This window comes from Cyclopterus lumpus, chromosome 9 (assembly GCF_009769545.1).
Source record: "Cyclopterus lumpus isolate fCycLum1 chromosome 9, fCycLum1.pri, whole genome shotgun sequence".
NCBI classification, from domain to species: Eukaryota; Metazoa; Chordata; class Actinopteri; order Perciformes; family Cyclopteridae; genus Cyclopterus; species Cyclopterus lumpus.
This window is the reverse complement of record NC_046974.1, coordinates 9336436-9352323: the sequence shown is the minus strand read 5'-3', so window position 1 is coordinate 9352323 and position 15888 is coordinate 9336436. Positions and strand designations below refer to the sequence as shown.

General features: G+C 40.4%; 1 protein-coding gene across 2 annotated transcripts; it reads right to left on the bottom strand.

Moving 5' to 3' along the window:
* On the bottom strand, window positions 1–15489 carry tango2 (transport and golgi organization 2 homolog (Drosophila)). 2 transcript variants are annotated; one of them, XM_034541490.1, is made up of 10 exons: window positions 15360–15489; window positions 14950–15009; window positions 14577–14699; window positions 10441–10529; window positions 8713–8832; window positions 8204–8321; window positions 2400–2467; window positions 2058–2208; window positions 1661–1765; window positions 1–1317 (listed from the first exon to the last, which is right to left on the bottom strand). In XM_034541490.1, exons 3-10 carry the CDS (start codon window positions 14630–14632, stop codon window positions 1197–1199), a joined length of 828 nt encoding a protein of 275 aa, XP_034397381.1. In that variant the 5' UTR covers window positions 14633–14699; window positions 14950–15009; window positions 15360–15489; the 3' UTR covers window positions 1–1196. The 2 variants fall into 2 exon arrangements, with proteins under 2 accessions (XP_034397381.1, XP_034397379.1); XM_034541488.1 differs by having other exon boundaries at window positions 207–1317; window positions 2058–2211.
* Between the last annotated feature and the right edge of the window lie 399 nt (window positions 15490–15888).

Below are 15888 nucleotides of genomic sequence, written 5' to 3'. Positions count from 1 at the left end.
TCAATTCCAATTACTTTATTAACGAGGTTGGAATATAAATGAAAGGAGAATATACAAGTGAAACCAAGAGATTGTCACAGAGTACTGTCTCATTGTTCAGTTTCAAAGATGCTGAATTAAACAATCCCACTAACAATCTCTCATATCACTCTTTGTTGTTATGGTTTATATGCAGATTATAATCTGACCATAAGAATATGCAGACAATAGTTTATGAAACACTTTATTTACTTGATCTGCTTTTGTTGGCCATGATCGTTTGTTCTCGTGAACGGCCGAATGACACTTTAAATGTTGCCTCCGCAAAGAATTGTGGGGCAGCATTATCTCTTTTCCTTCCATAAAGGAAGGTCCAGTGTTTCCTATGCTAACAGAGCTAAATAAGTAAGCACTGAAGCTCCTTTCATTTGCGTTCAGAGAATTCGACCAGCACTTATGACGGCCACTTAGATACTTCCGGGTCATTTCACACTGTCAGGAACCTTCCTACCCAAAAAGGACTGTTCGACCGCCAAGAATCTTGGCCGTCTGCATGCTCACATAACCTGCTAACGGTGTAAGTAAACATTTACACTAAAGTACAGGCATTTCTCAGTGTATTTATTAACAACTTAGTTTTATGTCTGTGTACTTTTGTAATATGTGAAGTTTTCAATAATGGTATTTCTGCATTTCCACCTGCGCCCCACTAAAAGGGGTGCGCCCCACAGTTTGAGAACCACCGACATAATCCAACATTTAAAAAGTAGCGATAACTCTAATCTATGACAATTACTGTACATTTAAATAAGATGATACATTTTATAGAAATATATTGATGACCCAATTCTTTTCTAATTTGTAAAACAGAAAATAATGTCAAATTCTATTCCAGAAATTGTGCATTAAGTGTATTTTTAATAATAAATAATCTTGTGCATGACGGTATTGATTGCATTTCAAAGCAGGTTACCAGCAATGTGTCACACATTAGACTTTTTGAAGCAACCCAACCCTGCTGTCTTGTATGTAGGTAAAAAAAAATGGTCCTTTACAAAATGTGTACTTTTCTTTGGCAATCTTAAATTAGCAGACATTTTCTAAAGATGTATTTGAACTTAAATCAAAAGCAAGAAATACATATCGCTAAAGTTAAGGAAGCAGCAAGCGTCAACTAGCTGAAGAAAGGCACAGAGTGGGTTTCCTCCATCGTTTCTTCACTCCTGCAGTTTGAACTGGAAAGAACTGGTGCTCCATTTGCTTGGGTCACAGTTGAGCATGGTGCGCTCTGTGAAGGTCACATTACCCTCTGCGTCTATCAGGATAATTGTGTTGGTCCTAAATGGGCAGGGACACGGGATACAAGCAAACAAACAAACAAACACATTAACAACGGAAAACCCCAAAGAACACAGGAGTGGCAGGAGTAACAACTATGATCATTGAAAAGTCACATTTGCCGTATTGAACAAAAACCTGTATTAAAAGTGAGCAGGCGGTGCAAGTGACGTTAGACCTTTGGCCACAGCACAGCCTCTGTATCCCCCTAGTCCACAGTGGGATCCCAGCACAGACAGGATTGATTATTACACTGTGGATATTCACAGCCCTGTCAGTCACCTCGGGTAAAGGCAACCAGGGGAGACAGCAGAGAGATTTAGCGGAAGTGGAAGACACTGACCTTGTGCCATAATGAGGGTGGAGAACAAACACTGCGGACTGAGCCTCGATCTCGGGCTTGCTGTAACCATTACTCTGGCTCTCCAGAACTGGATCAGGTGTGTTCCTGTTAAACAAACCCACAAGACAGCTCTTTGAGAAGCTTTAGAGTTATAGTTTACCATAAACACACTCACTCACACTCTATTACTCGTAAACGTAGATGTAAATCACCTCTACATGTCAACATTCATGACTCCATCAATGTCAATTCATCAATATTTCAACCCCTAAAATTGCCTTAAAATCAATAGAAAAGCATGTATTTTTAGATGATTATCCGTAAACTTAAATGAATAAAAAAACGTCCTAGCATGGGAATCAGCGAGGGAATGTCTCATTGGGTGTTCAGCACTCACAGTTCCTCATTACAGAGGACGTTGAGCAGCTCTTGTACCAGTCCATCGCGGGACAGGGACTGGTCGCTAACTACGCTGGTGAAGTGGCTTTTTCCTTTCAGCAGTTTCCTCCATGGAGTGTCCAGCAGCGAATTACTCAAGCCATAGATTCCTGCTGAGGGGCAATTGAAGGACACAGACACATATATACACTATTGAGCTCTGCTGGAGAACTTGTGGCAGGAAATGAATAAATAGACAATCTGATAGTGATATCAACATGGAAACATGAATGGGCCATAGGCCGAGAGGAAAGGACAGTTTCTACAGCAACCATAGTAAAAAAAAAGAAAGAAAACAGACCTTGTTTTAGATGGATGGGTTCAGGGCTGCCTCTGTTTCCATAGTAACACATAATGTCTTGTTTGGCTCTACATGGGACACAGTAGGATGGAAAATTACAGATTGCATTTAGCGATGATTAAAGTTGTTCTTGACCAATTATTATTTCTGTTGTACTCCGACATTACTTGTATCTCATTATCTTATGCAAATAAAATAGTTTTATCTAATTTTGTGTGGTAGAATTATAGTTGCTATTGCCCATTATTTTCGGTATTATTTTATTGGGTATTGTGAACCTGTTGGATTCTCCAAAAATTCTTTAAAAAGGCACACCTGATGGAAAGCAAGCACAAAGCTTGACGAAGCAACATGCAAAACGCGTGCTTTGCTCCTTCTCGTAATCTTTTAATAAAATAGTGTCGATCCTGGTATGCTGGCATGTGCTGGAATCCTTTTCGTTTACAGCAACGATGATGTTTAAAGTACTATTGAGGGAATCCTGTGAAATGGGTGCTCAGGGTGAGAGAATATGAACAGTGCACCTGCAATTTTCTTTGCAGTCTTGGAAAATAGGAATTAATAAGCCAGTTTCATTTGTAGAGGCAATTCAAATGGGAAAATACCCAACGGCATCATTAATTGCAGCATTTAAAGTCATCCTAAAAGGAACAACTGGGGACAATTAATGCTTCGAAATACAAATTAGTGCTGCAAACAGCTATGAATACCAAAACATCCTTTAGTTATGGTGTTAGATCTCTTTGCAAAGTCCTCAGTTAGAGGGAATGTATTCAGTCTGAAAAATCTGTCTGACATCAAGGACATCTGTGAAGGCTTTGGTACAGGAGTGAATAATAAATTATGTCCAACTCCTTTGAACCAGCAGCGGAATTAATTTTTTATGCCAATTTTATGACAGCCATACTAGTGACATCAGTCAATCTGAAATGTGGCGCAACACCGTTTCAACATTGAACTTGGAAGGTTTCCCAGTCAAGAACGGGCAAGACGGGAGCAGCATATGCGGCTGGGGTCGCAGCTCCGTCACAAACTTTATGAGACGGCTTTAAAAGCCTTTGGTCTCTTCGGTATAACAAAGTGCAGAACATGTTTAACCATAAAACCAATTAACAATGATTTCATATCTGATGTTTGGAGTGGACACAATTCGTTAAGTAATTGATACGTTGATCGACAGAAAATTATTACTATGATAATCAATGCAGCAATTTGATTCTCTTTTCAAGAAAAAAATGGCCAAACGTTTGATTTTTCCAGCTTCTAAAATGTGAACATTTGCAGCTTTATATCACTGTAAATAGTATATATTTAGGTTTTAACTGTTGGTCAGACAAAAGAAGCAATTTCAAGATGTCACATTGGATGTATAATTGTGATTGCATTATGCATTTCTTCGTTTTGAATATTCCCTGATGTTTTATAGAACACACAATTGATCAATTAATCTTGATGCCAAAAATTTTAACAGATCTTTCAGAAAATTGCTTGAACCCAGATGACCACAGAATAAATATAAATACATATACAAATCATGAACTTCAACTACAAGGTGACTTTAGTGTTTCAAGGAGTGAGTTGAGTTTCGTAGACAAAACATGCAACACTTTATGTAAAAGGAAGATTTTAGTATATATTGTTTATTTGCTTATCAAAAAGAGACTACTCAGGCTCGATAAAATGAAATGCTCTTTAACCGAGACTATACATATGCTTACATTTCAACATAGGTGACTGTTATCTGATTAGTCAGTTCATTATAATGTATTCCATGAAAACTGGCCTAGACTGAGGAATTAACATGACAAATACGGACATGAGCAAACCACGAACACAAACAACAAATGATTAGTGCTAAACTATCTTGTCTGTAAACAGTTTCCCCGTTGCAGAGGTTGTCCTCTAGAGTTTGCACAAGCAGTGTGTGTGTGTCCAGGCAGCTGAGGAAGAATCCTCAAGTTGACATTACACTCTCTCTGACAACAATACATCAAAGACCTTAATATTGTTTCCAAGTTTGACCCAAACCCAGCTGAGCAGTCTGAATAAACAACTGCTTTTCCTGTGTTCCTATGGTTACTGTGAACACAGTAACACTGGCTAATGTTGACTCGGGTGACAGTAGTCACCCCTCATACATGCATGTACACAGTAGCTGCTCAGTGGGAACCGGGAGGCACTGTAACCTTAAAGAAAACTGAAGAATCTGTAAAGCTTTTAACCTATTGTCATTTATGCTGTGGCACTGAACTCAACAATACCTGGAAGGCCTGGTGTTTATGTACACACTTTGCCAGTGACGCATCAAATTGATCGTGGTGGTAGCAAGTGGAGGATTTGCAGGGCGATGGCTCCATTTCTGCTGGCTAGATTCTAGAAAATCACATCAGGTGTGCTGTGGGTTGATTTGGGCTGAGATGAGGCAACAGCAGGAGGTCAAGGCCACTGGGCAGAGAGAGAACGAGGGGGGAAGAGTCGAAAGCAGGTTTTTTCAGATCTCGGTAAGAGAGGTAATCAGTATGCTGGCCGGGAAACGATCTAATGAAGAGTCCTCTATACTGAGGCTTCGAAACAGTTTCCCCATCGCCAGCTGTGGTGTAGTTGCCTGGAGATGGTTGGATGAGCTTTCGACATTATCAGTTCAGAATGTAGATGGGCATGTTGGTGGGGGCTCCTGGGTAACGGCAGCATGTACTCCCATATCCAAACACACATCTGTACACCCACACACGCAGAGATTAAAGGCATGGAAATGGTGTTTGGTGCATTTTGAGCCACATTTGCAATGTTAGTCTGTCGGTCCGTCCACCGTTGAGTGAACTCTCTCAAAAGCTAGGGGATGGCTTCTCATAACATTAGGTTCAGATATCCATAGAGCCCAGAGGATGAATGACTTTGGAGATTCCCTGACTTCTCCTCTGGCACCATCACAAGACTGACATTTGTAGTTATAAGTAAATGAGCCCAACAACTACTGGATGGATTGCCATGAAATACAAATTTAAAATTATAAACTAAATTATACTAATATTTTCATGTGGTACTCTATTTCATCAGCTACTGTTTGTGTCCTTAAGGCGACAGCAGACTTGATAAATACAATAAAATACCATAATATTCTTATATAACTTTGGTAATGAAATCTTATCACACATGACCTAGAAATGTTTGTCTGATCCTATGTAGGTTGACTTTATACAAGACAATCACATTCAGATCGGGTCCTGATGAAAAATACCACCCAATACTAACAATCGTTAAGCCGGAATTTACAATATTTCTTATTTTGTGGCCCTTATTGGACATCTGGATTCCCTATAAACAAGGAAGGATATTTGAGCCATTTACTGTGAGCATCTACTGCTAAAATATTGGGAGTGCATCCACCCGGCTACTCTGAAATGTGTGTATCTGATGCTCCACTGTTTGTCTTGTTCATTTTGTACAAGTTTCTGCCAAGAGAGATATTCAATAAATTGAATAATATCTGGGCACTGACTTTAAAGTGAGAGTGACATGAAATGGAAGATCAGAAACAAATGTATCAAAAAGCCAGATGGAAGGCTGGAAGGCTGGATTAGATCCTCGATCTAAATATGAAAATATATGGTATTAGCTCCACAGAGAGAAAGTTAGGATATACAACTCAATCCCCAAAGGGCTATAGATTATGAATCAAGGATTTACCAAGCATCACAATTAAAAAAGGACAAATACATAAATCATGGCCAGACTAAAATATGTCAATGCCTCTCTGGGTTGTGTATTAAGTGAACACCCTCTCTCCTCATTGCATCTCAATGAGTGGGATCACACATACTCAAAAACTGAGTGAATACAGACGATGCTTATATATGGTGGGAGCATCGTGTCCCCCCACTGCCACCCCCATCATAAACCATGTGCTAGTTCCAGATGAATGAGAAAGCCTCTACGTTGTAATATAGTGCTACTCTACATACCACCAGATGTTGTGATTGATTCGGGAAAGAAACCAGACGGCGTACTTTCATCCGAGTTGCTGTGCACACCACAGCGGAAAACAAATAGGCTGGTGAATCAGGGTGTTTATTAAGCTTTATGTCCCAGCGTCGTCTCTATCTGCAGAGGAAGCAGCTCCCATCAGATGGGTGTTTGAGGAGGGAAACATACACAGTACATTCACAGCACGAGGCTCCGGTGAGGGATTTCCACCCTCAATGACAACCCAGGCAAAGCGGGAGACATAATAAGGCATTATTATAACAACATAAACACACAGGGTTTGCTGGCGTCTCATGAGCGTGGGGTGGCATCTCATTCTTTCATTTCAGAGGAATGGCACTGGGGCAGCGCAGGCGTAACTACAGCTCCCGGTCTTAACAAGGACATTTGCATATCTTGATGGCTTTAGCCTATCAAAGAAACAAAAGCAAAGCTATCGAACTGCTTTTTTTTTTTTTATTATTAAAAGGAGGACAAAAAGGGGGTTACAAAGTCTAAAATAATACTGAGGCAAATTGCTGATATTTTGTGTTGTTGTTTAAGTTTTATGTTGTCGTTTAAGTTTTGCGTTGTTGTTTAAGTTTCTCTACCTGAAATGGATCTATTCCCTTCATCAGGTTTTCAACAAGCGCTAACACAACAGCAACAGTGCTGACAGAACCGATATAGCATGCATATTATACACATGTTGAAGTGGAGATGGGGCTGCATTATGAGAGACACTCAACATGTTAAGAGTTTGGAGGGTGGTATCTTCCATGTCTTAGATCTCATGGTTCTCATCTCACAAGTCAGTCAGAAACATTACAAGTCAGCCAGAGAGACATTTCATCCAACCAACAGCGCTGACATTAGCTCAACTATTTATAATCTGCCAGTGACGATTGTCACCGCCGTCTGAAATCCAGGACAAATTGTTTTAATAAATGTATTGGAGGTCGGCAGCAATGATTAGCTGATGTTATAGTTTTGATTATGCACCAATGTATTCTGTCCAAACTAAAAACGAATACTACAAAATGTGAAAGAAGGGCTGGACAAGCTAAGAACCCCCCCCCCCCGAGGAGATTCTCCTTGAGGCCATGTTACTAGGACACACGGATCATGAGACCAAACCCGGATGTTTTTTTCTTCTCTCCCCCGCCAGGGATACAGTTAGGTCGGGTCATGTGTTGAACCATGAGCTGAACCATCAACCACTTGCTGGCAGAAATTAAACTGTTTCCATGCCGATTGTCTACAGGGGCCTCCACCATGGCAACTATCTTGGTGTGCACTAATCTCGCTTTGATTTTCTCTCTTTTATCAGACCACCAAATTCAGCCAAGGCCAGGCTGGTGAGACAGAAGTCGAAAGAAGAAAAAAATCCATATTATTTTTAATACTGTCTAGATTTTCTTCATCTAAAAGCCTGAAATATGAACAGGTTTAGAAATGTAATGCTGGCTCTTCCACAGCTCAGCAGCTGAGACTGTTCTGCCTGTTTAGCACCCATGAGATGAAGAAGCAGCTTTTCCGGTTTATTCCAATGTAAGGCCAGAACAGAGGAAACGAGTTACAAACAAGTTGTAAAGAAATAAAAACAGATCTCAGTTAGATTTCTTTGCTGACACACAATTCATATTTTTTCTACCTCTGTAATACATTTCAACTTGCAAAACGAATAATGTTGAGTGTATGGACACTTTCTTGAAGACAAATGTGTCGTTTTGAAACCAAACCTAAATACTAAGGATTATCATGACGTTAACATCTTTGACTCAGCCCTATCAATTGATGAACCCGACACTCAGAGGGGTTTCACCCCACCTTGCACTCACTTGAACTCCGCTGTGAGGAGGTTGAAGCCATTGTACAAGTGGCTTTCTGCTGACACCTTCTTTAGGTAAGAGTAGCTGTCCAGATCCTTGTCCATAAGGTAGTTAGACACCAGAAATCCTGCAGAGCAACAAGGGTAAAAATAAATAGTTCTTAAATTATGAAACCAGCCAAGTTGTTAATAATACATACATATAAAACATGTACATATAAATAATACAAAAGACAGATATCTCAAACTTGCAGCACAAATTATTTCACCAGATCTTTACAAAATGTAGCCAAAAATTCAATGCTGTTATTTTAATTGTGGAAGACAAATAAATATACAGTACCAACTTATTAAAAATATTTGCATGAGAAGACAAAACAAAAAAAACCAAGTAGAAACGGTAAACTTATCAAATAAATGCAACATGCAAGATACTTCACAGGAGACAGTGGAGACCATGGATGTCTCATGTGACACTAGGCATTTGATGAGTCAACATATTTGCCATGGTTGGCTCACCTCGTCCTTGTGCATCGGGGTTGAGACGCGCATCCATGTAGTTGGTGATTGCAGCCAGGTGGCCCCGCTTGCTGATGCCCAGCCATGATCCTCCTTCCCGTCCACATTCAAGGTCCAGGCCTGGTCAACGCAAAAGCAGTAGTAGTAGTAGTAGTAGTAGTATGTCATCCAATAAGCCATTAGGAGGTACAAGTAAATCTTGGAATAACGACTATCACAATATGTCAAATGATAAAAAAAGATTAATTGTGTGGGATAAATAAAAAGGTTTTCTCCATAGACTGGATCAATTCTAACATTCAATATGCTTATCTTTTCCAGATTTTACACATTATGTTAAACAAAGGTAACTCTCTCTTAAGTTAAATTTATAGCGCTCCAATTGGTTCACGACACAGCACATCATATGAAAATGTGAAATTTGTCAACAGGCAAGAACATATATCAACATATGCAAAAATAAGGTTAACAAATAAAAAGTAAATGAATAACAATTTAATCTAATAGGTGTCTTATGACAATGGGGAACGTCCGTGGGAAGGCAAACCCTCAATCGGCAAGCAGCAAAATGTCCTCACAAAGACAGTAAGACGACATACTGAACTTGATCTAGCCTGCATGCCTCTGATGAAACACTCCATTGTATCTTTGGCAGTAATTAAATAAAACCAGTCCATCAATAAATCTGTTGTTTTCTTTCCACATTCCTCTTCTTCAAATGACATGGCGTGGGCACTTCACTTCCTGGTGATCAATACAGACAAGTCCACTTACACTGACAGTGACCGAGAGAGCCAAATGGTCTTGCTCCTCTGGGAGTGAATGGAAAGCTAGCCGGATCCCACTGGGAGCAATAGCTTACTTCCCTTCTCGTCATGCTAAGTCTCCTTTAGGGCCCTGCCTCCCCACCCCCTAGCCCCGCAGATAAGGCAGAGACATTTATTCCTGTCACACGGCATAAAAGCAGCCATCAATTAAGAGCCCACTACTGGAGTCCTGACCCCTCTATTACAGAGGGGAGGAGGAGACTGATGAACAACAGGGCTATCTCAGCATTTCCTCCTTTGGCAGAAAAAAAAAAAAGATGATTGATTTCCTCTGCTTGGCCATAATGTGTATTGGACATAAGTCAATTAAATATAGTTTACTGCGGGTGGGGATATCCAGTGACGGCAAGGATGAGAATTGGATTCCGAGGTGGACGAGACAGATTTTTCCTTGATTATTGAAAGACATTTAGCTTTGAATAAAACTGTATTCATACACGGCTAAATAGCCAACATCTGCTGCATTGTCACAGAGCCAAGAGATATTTTCTAAAAGTCTAACACATATTCCATTGGTCTTGATTTAACACAAAGTCTTCTTCATTGTTTAAATATATTATCCGTTGCCTGATTTTGTATCGTTTTGTTTTACCGTTTTGGCCAAATCGTCTTTGCTAAAGAGCCTTCCAACCTTGGGGACTTATCTGGTTAAATAAAAGCCAGAGAGATAGAGACACTGTGGGTCAGTCTTTCAATCAGACGCCTCCGCTAGCCCTAGTCGATGTGTCCTTGAGCAAGACACTTAACCCCGAATGTCTCCCCGTAGCTGGGTCTACGGTGTATGAATTGTAATTTAAAAGACAAAGCATGCACTTCAAAACACAACTAACTGGTATAAACTTGCTTTAGGTTTACGAGCAGCAAGAAGATATTCATTCAGTACTCACATGTACTGACTTACCGCTGAGGATCTCAGTGTTGCTCCCCCAGAAGTCTGCAACTTTGGACGGCCTGTTGTACAACTCATCTCGGTTTGCAGCCAAAATTAGCCTGGAGAGAGGGAGCGAGAGGGGTTTAGAAGTTGTTCTGTTGTTTTGGTTCATTTAGGGAGTCTTTTGTTTATTTGCTCTTGCCGTGATCCAATGAGGTATTAAAGAAGGCAATCGCTGGTCTCAAGAGCAGATCCACCAACAAAGACTCATTCCTAATGGCTAATGAGTTTGTAGACGGACCAATTCACTAGCTGGTTTGCAGGACTTAGTGTAACAGAGTTGCTATAACAACCAGAGTCTCTCTCTGCCTTCATAAAAGCCTCAGATATGTCCGGGAGTCTTGTAGTACAGTTCATTTGATTGGAGTATGATGCGGGGGATACCAAAGGCCAAGGTCACAGGGAGGAGGAGGTCCTTTGATGATGACCAAATAAGAGATGATCAAAAGGTAGGTGACCGCTGAAGGGCAAGCCAATATAAAAGTAACAGACAATGCGTCTTTATAGACAGAAAATAAAGAGGAACACATCTTGGAATCAAAGTGTACTCGCTGTGTCAGTGCAACACAGCAGCTCGGCGCGTTTGCTTTTTATTTCCCTTTCAGTGCATTGTAACTATCAGTTATATCAACACTGATGATATATCATTTAAGTATTCACATTGTACACAGTTAAACTCAGTGTCGTGGAAAATGGATATTAAATATGAAGAAATGTATTATTTGTTCAGTGTTTTGAGAGGCCTCGGAGTCATCCGCACTTGGCATGCTGTATGCGAGGAGGCTCTGGGTGTCTCGAGGTTAAGATAAGTTTGTGAACCTGAGGAGGTCTGGACCAAGGGTGAACCATTGTTAGGTCTCCTCCCTGGTGTTGTGTTGATACAAGACTCAGCATGACGGGGGGGATGTACTGAGGAACGCCGAGCACATGCAATGTAACTAACATTTTGGTTTATACAAGCCAAATACAAGTTTTTACAAGCCGTACCAAGATATCCTGTGACATTTTATTTTGTAATAAATGTATATATTTAAGTAAGGACAATTCATCCAACTGAAGATTGAAGTAAAAGTTGAAAATGTATTCATCCGATATGACAGATCTGCGCTTTCCTTTGCGTCAGTAGGCTTCCCAGGTGTTTTATCAGTTTGTATTTCCTAAGCAAGGCTACAACACTAACATGTACTGCTACTATCACGAATGAACAGTTGGAACAGTGTCAGACACAGACTGCCTGTCAGTTAAGCGCTGTACTACCCCTCTACCTGCATTATTAATCAGGGTGTTGGTGAATAATGGTGCCATTATGTCCATGGCCATTAACGACTACAAACTGCATTGTGACCTGCGTCTCACGAAACACCAGCCTTTAGATTCTTTACCAGCAGGTCACTACTGGCACAAAGCAACACACACAACCCCTCATCCAGCTCATTTCACATTATGAAACGCAGGAATTATTATTATTTTGCTCAGAGGAGAAGATGACCTATCACCATTGCACCGTGTGACCTTTGTAAACATGAATTAGCATTTTAGCAGAGACTCATGGACTTATGTAATTTATGGTGTGTGAGGATACAAAGCACCAACACATTATTGTTGCACAATTATAGAACTTGAGTTGAAATCCTTGAGCTGTGGATTTAAACACTGCAGAGGAGCACACAAACAAACATTGGGCAAACTACACAGGCCAGAGAAAAGAAGAAAAAGCAAATGAAATGTATTGACCTCTGTAACAGCTGTATGCTCGTATTAATCTTGTGTGGGAGCTTGGATTCTGTTAAGAGCAACCAGATAACCCAAATAGGCCTAATCGGTGTCGGACTCTGTGCATTGAGTGGTAATGATAGCCTGTTCCCATGGCACTGTGTGAGCCACAACTGTTCCAGAAAACAAAGCGAACACTAATGATGCTACACCAGGAAGAGCATCTGCTATCGGATCCTGAGGGGGAAATCACATGCGAGCCGCTCTGATCACAGTCAGCCAGCTGCATCATGTTGGAGGGATGGTGACAAGCAGCGAGGTATCAAAGCGCTTCATGAATACTCAACTCTGATTCTTTGTTCAGTAAACACAGTGGTTTGGGGGCTCGGTAGCAGCCACTTTAGCTTTGTGTGGTTCTAGGAGTATTTAAGGATTTCCATGTCTCAAAACTGTTTTTGGTGACTATGCGACTTTTCTTCAAGAGCAATTATGATGTTGATATCTTAAATGATTCACTAGATAAGTGAAAACGTTAGTCTGCTGGCAGTGCCTAGGGGAAGATCAGGGGGTCACCAAGATCAAGGATATCCATCCAATGGCCGGCAGGAAGTGTCAGTGCAAAACCACACATCTCAACCTCATGGTTGCACTCGAGGAAAAGGTCAGGGGATCATCAAAGTCTGTAGGATTCCTCCTTGGGGGACCATGAATGTCTCAACAAAAAAAAGTGATGGCAATCTATCCAACAACTGTTGACATATTTCAATTTGGACCATAGCGGAGAAATGACCAACAGACATGCTGAGACACACACACACAGGGCTAAAAATACAAAAATCTTACCGACAGGCTGCCATAATATATAGTGAGCATATTCATGCTCCCACAGGGATCAAGCATTTGGATCAAAATGTCAACTTGCTAACAGCACATATCATCAATGTAATTGGCAGATTGCCATAAGTAACATCATACTCCGAAGGGGATAAACACGTTTTGCAGTTTGTTTATTCAATCACTTCTAAAGGAAGTGCTAACATTATAAGCTTCAATCATATTACAATGTTTTTTATTGCAGCACGTCAACACATTTTAGTCTGGGTATTCTGAACATTCCTTTTGAATTACACATCACCGCAGCAAAAGAAAACTACTTCTGCAACTAGTAGCCTCTATATATAGCATTGATGTAACCACATTAGGAAACAGTACGTTTCACCTTTCCCCAGGTTGAGGCCTGAGTCAGCGCTCATACCACACTTCTGCTATGACCTCCTTAGGCAGAGTCAGACTCCCAGAGGGAAGGACAGAGATGGACTATGGCCAGGTAGAGGATCCTTAGTGGGATAATAATGTGCTGGACTTGACATCCCCCTGTAACTCACAATGACAGCATATAGTGCACTTCTCTGTGCTGCCAACTGAAAGAAGTTAGCATTAACAGCCAGTTAGGGCACATGGAGGTTGTACAAAGATTCAGTCAGTGCTTTAAAATGGTAAATTTGATCAAAATATGAGCTGTATTTTCTAGCGTAAGCAAGTGCATAATTTGCCTAATAATGATGGCTATTCATGTCATCCATTAAAAGAAAAATGAGCAAGATTGACAGATGCCATATTTCTATAAAATAGATCAAACAGAAAACAGAAAATTCTCTTAACTCCTTTGTCACTATACTGCCGTTTGTGTGTGCACCTCTCAAAGCTTCAAGTGTCGCACTAGACAATCCTGGAACAAGATGAAATACAGACAATTGCAGCATTGCCAGAATATGACAGCAGCTATGTCGAGAATCAACACTCTTTTTTTTTTTTTTTTTTAAACGCATCTATATATTCTGTAGCTGCCTGTTTCTAACACTTCAACTGAAGCCATATAATGCAAACTGAGACAATATTTCCTCTCTCTCTCATATATATATATATATATATATATATATTAGTAAGCACTTCTGGATTTTAAAAGGTCTGCAGTGCCAAATCAAAAGTGCACAGATTCTTATCATGTTTGATCCTATGCATTTTCCCACTTGGAGCTTGACACTTTACATTTATGAAATTGTATATAAAGACACATTTGTCAACTGCTCTAGCAGAGAGAACTCACCAGTTAGCAGTTGTCTCGGTCAGAAGATTAGAGGCAGCTCCCTTGTTTGTTCTAACACTTTTCATAAGGATACGTGAATGTTTGCAGCATAGCGGTAGCTAAGTGCCAATTGAAGTAGACTTTCTACACATGTTTCATGATCGTCTGGAAACATGATCTATCATATTTCCTTTGCAACTCTTTTCTTTTGGAATTCCCTTTCCGGGACAGCACGACTGACCAAAGTAGCCATCTTACACACTTGCCTTGCGTCGAGCACAGTAAGAATCAAGGTTTGACCGCTCACCTGTAGGCATTTTTGGATGCGGGCCGGGGGTCAAACTTGAAGAAAATTATACACATGGATGGATCGTGGGATTTATGACAAAGTTTCACTCAGTCCTCGCCCGCCTTCAAATCTGAGTCATGTCTGACAAAAAGAAAGACGACACAAATCAAAACTAATAAGAAAAGTGTTTGGAATATATTAGAAGATTGTATTAGAAGATGGGTGCGTGTTGACTGTAGAAATGAAACATCAGTTGCGAAACAAGTTTTGGAAAACAGGTTTGGGTGCGTTTTCAATTTTAGCAATAATATGCAGACTGAGATAACAACGACTAAACAATACTTTACTGATTATCTAATGTTAATTGACTATTGATTACTTCGATACTTACACCGTGTACTTAGCTGTAGGAAAACAAATGGAACATCCAGAGTGCATGCTGTGTGTCCTCCTGTGTACATGACCAATGTTCACAATAGCAAGTGTTAGGCACGTGATCATAAAAGGTTTATTATCCTTATCCTATTTTTAACTGTCATGACAGCAAAGGTTGCAATACGTGACGCAGCCGCGTCCGTAATTCACAATGTCATTCAATAATGACGTTACCGAGCGAGCCCCTTGAAACTATGTAACGTTTCAGCGCAACTTCTTAACTTAAGCAATAACTAGCTAACGTTAGCACGTGTGCAGTCAATTACGTAAAGATGAGAAACCACGGGAACTTTAGCTGATGTTGCCTACGTAACGTTAGTTATGCACGTAGGACTGCAAATAATAACTTCTAAGCTAATTGTTTACCTGCTGTATTCAACACCGTTAGTGTCGCTAGTCCTACTCGCTAAAAGGAAGTGCACACACGGAGTGCCCTGGATTTGAGTCTCCAGTCGTCTAATTAGCCTCTCCAGCGGGGGTGAATATTCATTATCTATGCGTTGGCTTGAATCTCGCCCACCCCGGCAGTGTCAATGCATAAAACGAGTGCCCTTCCAACGAGGCGGCTCTAAATCACGCTGTGATTGGTCAGTTTACAAGAAATAAAGCGCCCACACGCTGACAGCAAACAGCAATAATTACTTTTCCGGTAATTTCAGAATAAAAGCATTAGTATTATAAACATGCTTTGGTAAAATTATTCAAAACATTAGCCTTGGCTTGTTGATACCAGAGCTATTGACTTTAATTAGATACAATGATTCACCTTTCAACACATTATGCTCCAAAAGAGTTTCAGCGGACTGAAATGTACGGCGATTTCAGTGCTGAATTACTATAGCACCTTTTAATAAGGACCATACACAGTAAAACAAAATGAAATAAAATAACACAC